Here is a 9,406-nt window from a genome sequence, read left to right as displayed (position 1 = left end):
TTTCAAGTAACTATATGCATAGGATACTTTTGTTTATACAGAGTTTTGATTCAAAGGAAAAACCGCCTTTGTCAAAAATACATATACTAACATTACTACAACACAATTCCGTTTTAATATTCTTGTCATGGTAAGAAAACACATCAGCTGATATCATTACAAACTCAATCTCAATTTGATATTCTTGTGCGTTAATAAAACAAATCTATTTTATAATTAGAAATTTACCCGCGATAATATAAACGTCACGATGAATACGTCAATATTGGTGACGTTTATCCAATATGTGACGTGCACTTTATATTTCGTATGTGGTATACGGGCGTGCTGTCGTAAAATCATAGGAGGCATCCGTTGTTATTCGGCGATTTGCATCTTATAATGCACTATTATATTATTTATTTATCTATTTATCTGTGCTGAGTATTCTTGTGTTTATTTGTACTGAATTCCTGTCACGTAGTATTGACATTATAGGAATATTTTCAATATTGCCATATAAGTGGGAGGTTTGGCTTACCTCAAAACCAGGTTAAACCCCCTTTTCTTTTTTCTTAAAATGTCCTGTACCACGTCAGGAATATGGCAGTTGTTAGCAACAGTCCGTTTCAGCTTGATACCTATTAAAGTTAAAGATTGTTTTATATCTGATTCAAACTAACCTTTTGGGGGGTCAGGTTGATACCTTGGAAAGTTTTTAATTGGTTTATACTTTGTTGAATGTAAATTCTATGATGTCATGTTGAAATCTTGGAAAGTTGCAAATTGGTTGAAACCCTATCCAAAGAACACTTCTGAAAGGACAGACTGGTGGCCTGGAAAGTATGTTGTTAACGTTGTGAGTTTAAGTTGAAATCTTGGAAAGTTACAGATTGGTCGGTACCTAATTCAGATACCTTAGAAAGTAACAGATTGGTTGATATTTAATTTAAAGTATAATTTGGGAGGTCAGATTGCACCATTGAATGCAATGTAGCATCTTTTGGATGTGAGGTTGATATCATCGGACGTTTTAAATTGGTAAATATTTTATTGAAAAAACTCTGGAAGTCTGCTAGATATTTTGGAAAGATGTCAAAACAAAATGTCCAAAAACGGCAAAACGTAATATGACGATGGGCAGGTGGGCGAGCGGACAGATTGCAAAGTGTATATCTAGTTATTGTAGTCAGTTCCTTCTCCAGTTTTCAACCAAGATGCTTAAAACTTTACAGAAGATTGTACATATGTTGAAATTATGCACTTACAATATTATCATTTCTGATGAGTTTATTTCTCATTGTTTTCCGAACTGACAACTTAATAATTTTGCAGCAAAATCTTGAAAGAGGGTACAAGTTTCGTGAAATCAATATTTCCTTTAGTATTCAACTCGTATCCCTGAAACTTCACAGGAAGATTGCACAAATCTTGAGGTTATTAGGGAGTTCATTTTTTTATTTTTGCCAGACTTGGGAACTTAGTCGTTTTTCAAATATTTTAATTTCCCATATAGAGTATTCTACGTTGGCAACCCACCTTTTGGGTCTTAGATCGTTTTTTATTAATATATGACAATTCAAAATTTATCAAATTAATAGTATTAAAGGTTAAACGTCTCCATGTTAATTTCTTTGATCTTTTTCCTATGATCAGACTATATGAGTACTATGATACACAAATGTACCAAACTTATGGTCTGGGATATATATATGGGAGACCTGCAGGCACTTAAATAGAATAAACATAAAAAATAGATTTAGTTAACACATCATTGATGAATGATAGAGATTGCCTTTTCATTGCTTCTGTACTTTGATTTTATTGTAAGGCTATAATGTTATCATCTATCTCATTTTTCATCTATCGATTATAGAGAAAATATAATTAATTTTCATTTACTTTATAAAGATATGTACTAAATACATCATGTGACTATTAATATAATGTAATGAAGATCTACTGTATCTAGGCATTACTATATCAGTGCTGATAAAATGTTTTCATTTCAGTCAGAATTAACGATACACTTCAAACCTGGAAGGCCATTGATGTTTAGATGTTTATTAACACAAGAGCTGCCACGGATATTCTCGAAAGCTTACAGAAAAACAGTTGTGTAACTATCACTGCTAGTTTTGGTGTAGGAAAAACGTTCACTCTCCGACATACAGCTTTACAATTTGCAGAAGAAAACTACGATGTTCTTCTTGTGACAGAGCCAAGTGACATTCTGAAGTTTAACAATCCAAATAAGAAAACATTATTTGTTATTGATGATTTATGTGGGAATATTTCAGTTGATCAGAGTCACATTAATAGTTGGGGACCAGTCATGGAGAACATAATGCAGATTCTTGATACAAAACAAACAAAAATACTTGCCGCGTGTCGGTTACAAGTGTACCTAGATGAAAAGTTTGATTCTTTATCAGTTTTCAAGTCATGTGTACGCAACATATATTTATCAAAAACTGAAAAGTGTTCAATAGCTATGTTGTATCTTACAGTTAACGCTTCTGAGATTGGTAAATACTCTGACTTATATGACTGTTTTCCCCTTTTATGTAAAGTGTATTATGAAAATCCTAAACTTAATATTAAAGATTTCTTCCAGCACCAGTTTTCAGCTTATGAAGCTGATATTAACAAGCTACTGCAGAAAGGGTATTACACTAAGTATTGTGCTCTGGCTTTGTGTGTCGTGTTTAACAACAAGTTGAAAGTAGAAATATTTACTGAAGAAACGGATAAAGTAACCAAGACTATCATCGAGAACATATGTGAGGCCTGTAAATTAGACAGAAGAACATCTAGACTTATCTTAAAAAGTGAACTTGACTTACTTACACATACATTCCTAACGGAGGAACATAACGTTTACAAGACTATACATGACAACATATTTAACTTTCTAGCGTATGTCATTGGACAGCAAATAACCCGTTGTTTGATAAAAAACGCAGACAATGGTTTGATCAGAGACAGATTTTTATTAAAAAAATGTGATGACATGGACCAGTTTATTACTATTATACCACTAAGGTTTCATCAGATTTACTTACAGAGAATGCTTGATGACTGGACGAGGGGAAATGTACGAGGTGTATTTAATAACATCAATATGAAGATACCTCAGTTTAGACAGAAATTTCTTACCTATATGCATACACTGAAAAGATCTTACCAAAGACAACTGGCAAATACATGTGATAAATCTAAACCATGTAAACAAAAACCTACCGTTGATTCTGTTTTTCATAGATATGATACAGAAAATAGATCTGTGGATAATTGTTGTCAGCATGGTTTTCCTTTAAACAAGTGTTCATATAAAGACAAGTCACCCATCATGATTGGATTCAAACAAGGTCATACAGAAATGATACAAATGTTGTTGGACATGGGAGCAGAATATTATAAACGTGACAGGACGGGTAGGTCACCATTACTGAAGGCTTGTAAGCATGGTCATACAGAAATACTTAATATGCTGTTACAAAAAGGTGCAGACTGTCGTGTATGTGATAATATGGGAGAGTCAACTTTAATGGTTGCTTGCAAACATGAGAATACAGAAATAGTAACGATGTTGTTGGACAAAAAAGTAGACTGTAATAAATGTAACAATTTTGGAGAGTCATCGTTAAAAATGGCTTGTGTACATGGTAATATAGAAATAGTAAAGATGTTGTTAGACGAAGGACAGTTACCTGTAGTGGTTGCCCTTATACATCACCATGCAAATGTGGTAAAGATTTTATTAGAAAGAGGAGACAATTTATTTGAGCGTAGCTTCCTTTGTAAGTCATATGTACGAAAAGCTTGTGAAGATGGCTTTGCAGACATAGCAGAGATCTTGCTAGACAGAGGATCAGATTGTAATAAATGTGATGAGAATGATAAGTCGCTTTTAATGATGGCATGTGAACATGGTCATATAGAAATAGTAAAGATGTTGTTGGACAAAGGAGCAGACTGTAATAAATTAGATTACATGGGACAGTCCCCTGTAGGGATTGCTCTAAGACATCATCATACAAACGTGGTAACGATTTTATTAGACAGAGGAGACAAATTATTTGAACGGGGCTTCCGTGGTGAGTCACATGTAGAAAAAGCATTTGAACATTGTTATACAGACATAGTAAAGATCTTGCTAGACAGAGGAACAGATTGTACTAAATGTGACGAGAATGGTGAGTCGCCTGTTATGAAGGCTTTTAAACATGGTCATATAGAAATAGTAAAGATGTTGCTAGACAAAGGGGTAGACTGTAATAAATGTGACGAGAATGGTGAATCGCCTATTATGAAGGCTTGTAAACATGGTCATATAGAAATAGTAAAGATGTTGATAGACAGTGGCACTGACTGCAATATAAGTAACCGGTATGGGGAGTCACCTGTAATGATGGCTTGTAGACAAGGTCATTCGGAAATCGTGAAGATGTTGTTATACAAAGGAGCAGATTATAATAAATGTGACTGGTACGGTGATTCACTTGTAATGAAGTCTTGTGAACATGGTCAGAAAGAAATATTACAGATTTTATTAGACAAAGGCGCAGATTATAGTAAACGTAATAGGGAAGGTCAGTTACCAGTTATGAAGGCATGTGAACATGGTCAGATTGAAATATTAAAGATGTTGTTCAACAGAGAAGCAAATTATAATGAATGTGACTGGTATGGTAAGTCACTTGTAATGATTGCTTGTGGACATCGTCAAAACCAAACAATAAATTTGCTGCTAAACAGAGGAGCAGACTATAATAAATAAGACGGGTATGGTAAGTCACCTTTAATGCAGGCTTGCGAAAATGGGTATACAAAAATATTAAACATGCTGTTAGACAGTGGAGCAGACTGTAATACAAGTGATTGGTACGGGGAGACACCTGTAATGAAGGCTTGTAGGCATGGTAATACAGACATATTGAAGATATTGTTAGACAAAGGAGCAGATTATAATAAATGTAACAAGGAGGGACAGTCACCTGTAATGATGGCTTGTAAGCATGGTCATACAGAAATGGCAAAGATGTTTTTTAACGGTTAAGCAGACTGCAATATATATGTGACCGGTATGGGGAGTCATCTAGTATGACTGTCACTTCGGTCTCTTTTGTCTCTCTTGTGTATACAAGGTCATGTAAAAATAGTGAAGATGTTGTTAGACAACGGATTAGATTATGCTACATGTATTCCAACATTAAAAATCCATATTATACTGCTGTATAGATGTATTCTAACATTATACAGCAAAATATATGATACTGTTGTATAGATGTTTTCTGACTTTAAAAAGCCATATTATACTTCTATATATATGTATTCTGACATTATAAAGCAATATGATACTGTTGTATAGATGCATTCTGACATTAAAAAGCATTAATATACTGTTTTACAGATTTGTTCTGACATTACAAAAAGCCACATTATACTGCTATTTAAATGTATTCTGACATTATAAAGCAATATGCTACTGTTCTAAAAAAAATTTCTGACATTATAATGCAATATGAAACTGTTGGATAGATGTATTCAAACATTTTAAAGCAAAACGATTCACCTGTAAAGATGTTTTATGACATTTAAATGCAATACAATACTGTTGCATAGATGTATTATGACATTACAAGACAATATTCTACAGTGGTAACATTATAGAGAAATGTTATACTGATGGAACATATACCACTATCAAAAGATATAATATCGTTCCATAAGGATCTGCTACTTATGTAAACATATCTTTCTATTATTGTTGTGAATATGTCTGAACTATAGTTGTATAAATATGGATGTGTTATTGTTGTAAATATTTGTGGCATTATTGTGAAGAGTGTATATACATCTCCAAGTTATGTATTAATTCCATATAAATAATGCTATTTGAATGTTTTTGTTAACATTTGGACCTTATATTCGTTCAGGAGACAGTACTTCGATACTGACATGATTAATAACACACCTTTCTAAATTTGCCCCGGTTATAAATTTTGAAATCATAAAGAATCAAAGGTTTCAACTCCCTCAGGCAAAGTTGGTCTTTGAAGAATTTGGCTCTTATTTAAGGTTATTTTTGATTATATAGCTCAACTGTTTCGTTTTTATTCATCCTTGGCTTTCATATATTCGACTTTGAGTGTGCTTGATCCAGAAAAGCGCTTCAGACGCTTGAATTTGTGTTGTTTTCATTTTTTCTCAACTCAACCTGCAATTCTACTCATCTAATTTCGACCAAACAAAAGTCGAAGTACATATTTTAATATGGAACAAACTTCAGAACTATGGGAAAACTCCGACTCATCCGACATTTCGAGTCAACCGAGTTAGAGACAATGATTGATTGATTGGTTGTTAGTTGCTTAACGTCCGGTGGCAAATATTTCGTGCATGTTTAGGATGAGAACAAATTAACAATAAATACAACAATTAAGTCCTAAAGAAGTGCCAGTTCAGGATAATTGTCGGAGAAATTTGGACTGCCACGGCAACATGAGGGTATATTAAATTGGATAGGGAAAGACATTTAGCCTTGCTAAAAACCACCAACGGATTTCTCAAAGAATTGTCACAAGGGTTCTCAATGTGAAAAGAGCATGGCACTCTCTTTACAAGAGGCATCGGATTTAACGTCCCCACGTGGCTGCGACCTTGTACATCCTGCACAGCCAACCGGACGCCCCACTTCTGTGATTGTTTTACTGCCAGTCGAAGGAAGACCAATGGTGCCCATATTTCTATTCCCCAGTCGACTTGCACTCAGTCGTTTTTTGTTTGTTTCTGTGTAGTAACACATTCGCTTGACTCTAAGTCAATCTGCATGTGGAATATTCGTGTAGAGGGAGGTGACATCCATAAAGACAAGTGTAGTGTCGTCAGGAAGAAGATTTAAGGCCTGCATTTTTCTAGGATAATCAGTTGTGTCTTTGATGTGAGATCGTAAGTTTTTAACATGTTGACGAAGATGAAAGTCAACGAATTCCGAAATTGTGCAGTCGGATGACCATTCGCGCAAACGATTGGTATTCCTGCGTTCTTTGCCTTATCAATTTAAGATAAAAAAATAAAATCTGCCCGGTTTTGAATTTTCTGGTTTCAAATATTCAAGAGTTTTCTCATCGATGAAGCCGTTTTACTACCAAACTAGCAGTAATTTCTCTGCTAAAAATTGTTGTAGTATTAGAGTCCAGTTTTCGGTAAAACCTTGCATCGTCAAGTTGGCGTTCAGCCTCTTGAAAATAGGCACATTTGTCAATCAAGTGCTTGGAGCAATGATAGAGGGTTTGATCCCATCTGCGAAGTAGTGTATTGGATGTTCATAATGGTCTCAATTAGATGAGTAGTGTTCAGTTTTAATTTGGTTTTATTTAATAGCTCTAATTTGTTTAAAATAATCATTGATGTTCATGATGTAAGAGAAGGAAACTCGAGTTCACTGGGATTATGTGAGTAACATAATACAGGTCATTCACAGAAAAATAATATTGAGGTCAATAAAGAAGAACCAACCAACAAATTTGATAAGTGCTATCCTGCTCACTGTACTAAGAGCATCCCTTACAGTCAAGCAATGTCTTAACGAGAAGGGGCTATACACTAAAGACTATTCAAACAGTTTTTCAAAAAGCGGAAAAAGTCACGAGGAGCAAATTACTAGAATACATGGATAAAAAGAAAAATAAAAAAAACTCCATGTATTCTTACTTACCACCCATCTCATAAACAGATTCGGTGTTATTCGTGAGCATTGGTAAACCATTTTTTATTAGTACTGTTGCGCAAATCTTTAGAATTTTATAATTTTTCCTTGTCAAACTTTTGAAAATGAATCTTGGTATCAGCATGATCAGGAGTAACGGAATGTTAAAAATAATGTCAATGGTAATAAATCAAGATTCTATAGATTGTTAAAATTGTATTGGTACGGAGTCTTATGTAAAGGTTGTTAATAATAGATGCCACCGCCATATTTTGTCACTTTTCAGAGCTTGTCCGTTACAATTCAAGGTTTAAACAGGTCGATATGCTAGACCACCAGAACCTCTACAAAACCGTTTGTGTATTTTTTTGTGATATTGTCCAAATTGAAGATGAGAAACAATTTCTTTTTTACTGTTGTTTTTATTCTGATATCAGACATGAATTATATGCCAAAGCCTGTCTTTAGAGAACAATGGATTAAAACACTACACTGAATTCAAATTTGTATGACTATAAAACATAAGAAACTAGACGGGTGCCATATGTGGAGACAGATGTGCAATGCTGTCATTTATAAGGTAATACGTCATGTACATGGAGTTATCTTTGTTTATACATAACTGTACATGTATTTGAATTGAATCAATTACAATTACGGATATCTCGAATTCATACAACTTACTGCAATCTCATGTTTTTTTAATTTTTTTCAGTTCCCACCGCAAAATGAATGCAATCTGTACTGTTCAATGCTAACGTCACTTTGATTTCACATGGTTTTGGTTGTCTCATCAATTTCTTTATTTTTTTAGCTTTTTTTAATGTGGTTTCTGCAATATTAGTAATTGCTTAATAAGATAAGTAATTCATATAAACTTACAAATGACTTATGGTGATATATCATTTGTATATGTATAGTACTTGTATCTACATGTAGCTATATGAAAGAACCCATTCTCGTATGCATGCATGTTATGGTTCATGCCTGTTATCTGTTTCTCACAAGAAGAGATATTTATAGTATCAAACTTCACATAGTGTGATCCGAAAATGCTATTATTTGATTGGCTTATCCAGCATAATTAGACAATTTTGCACCATTACAATTGAATATCTCCTTATTTTCATAATGGATGTATAGGTCATTGAAAGGTTCAGAAAATGTGCATGTTGTCTATGGCATGCAGATGCAGGATATATGATATCATCAAAAATATACTAGACTTTTTTATTTTTATCATTTTTATTTTACATTTACATGATTTAGAAGTGTACGAAGAATATAAAAATGTACGATGTTAAAGATGAGGCCATAACAGGACATTCATGTATGAAGTCATTTTTCGAGGAATTTTTATTTAATAGAACAATGAAAATGTTTACCATGAGAGAAATAGGTAATCACTCATGTTAGAATTGGATATTTACCAATTATTGACCTTTGACAATGTCAATACATGATGGATGGACCTTTTCAGATTATATTGATCTCGGACTTTGTCCTCGATCAATTAATCTAACAGGTCCATAATATAACGTATTGACTCAGTGAAAGGCCTTAATTTATATATAACATAAATATAAATAGTATAAGTTTTAAAATGATGTTGACTCATTGTTACTATTTTTTTGGAAATGATATTGACATTGAGTAAAGATCATTTTTAAAAATAGTATCGTCCAGTGTGTGAAAATAGTGAAAAAAGACAAA

The 9,406-nt window shown here is 33.4% G+C and overlaps 1 protein-coding gene across 1 annotated transcript; it reads left to right on the top strand.

Moving 5' to 3' along the window:
• The first annotated feature begins 3,262 nt into the window (after positions 1 to 3,262).
• Positions 3,263 to 5,809, top strand: LOC127718543 (ankyrin repeat and KH domain-containing protein 1-like). The gene has a single exon (XM_052224612.1). The coding sequence runs from the start codon at positions 3,332 to 3,334 to the stop codon at positions 4,760 to 4,762; it is 1,431 nt and encodes a 476-aa protein (XP_052080572.1). The 5' UTR covers positions 3,263 to 3,331; the 3' UTR covers positions 4,763 to 5,809.
• Positions 5,810 to 9,406: the final 3,597 nt, after the last annotated feature.

The sequence above is a fragment of the Mytilus californianus genome, unplaced genomic scaffold (assembly GCF_021869535.1).
Source record: "Mytilus californianus isolate M0D057914Y unplaced genomic scaffold, xbMytCali1.0.p SCAF_10, whole genome shotgun sequence".
Classification (NCBI taxonomy): Eukaryota; Metazoa; Mollusca; class Bivalvia; order Mytilida; family Mytilidae; genus Mytilus; species Mytilus californianus.
This window is presented reverse-complemented; position numbering and strand designations above follow the sequence as displayed.

Coding starts and splice junctions, on each gene's coding strand:
- LOC127718543 (XM_052224612.1), top strand. CDS start 3,332: ATGATTGGATTCAAACAAGGTCATACAGAAATGATACAAATGTTGTTG.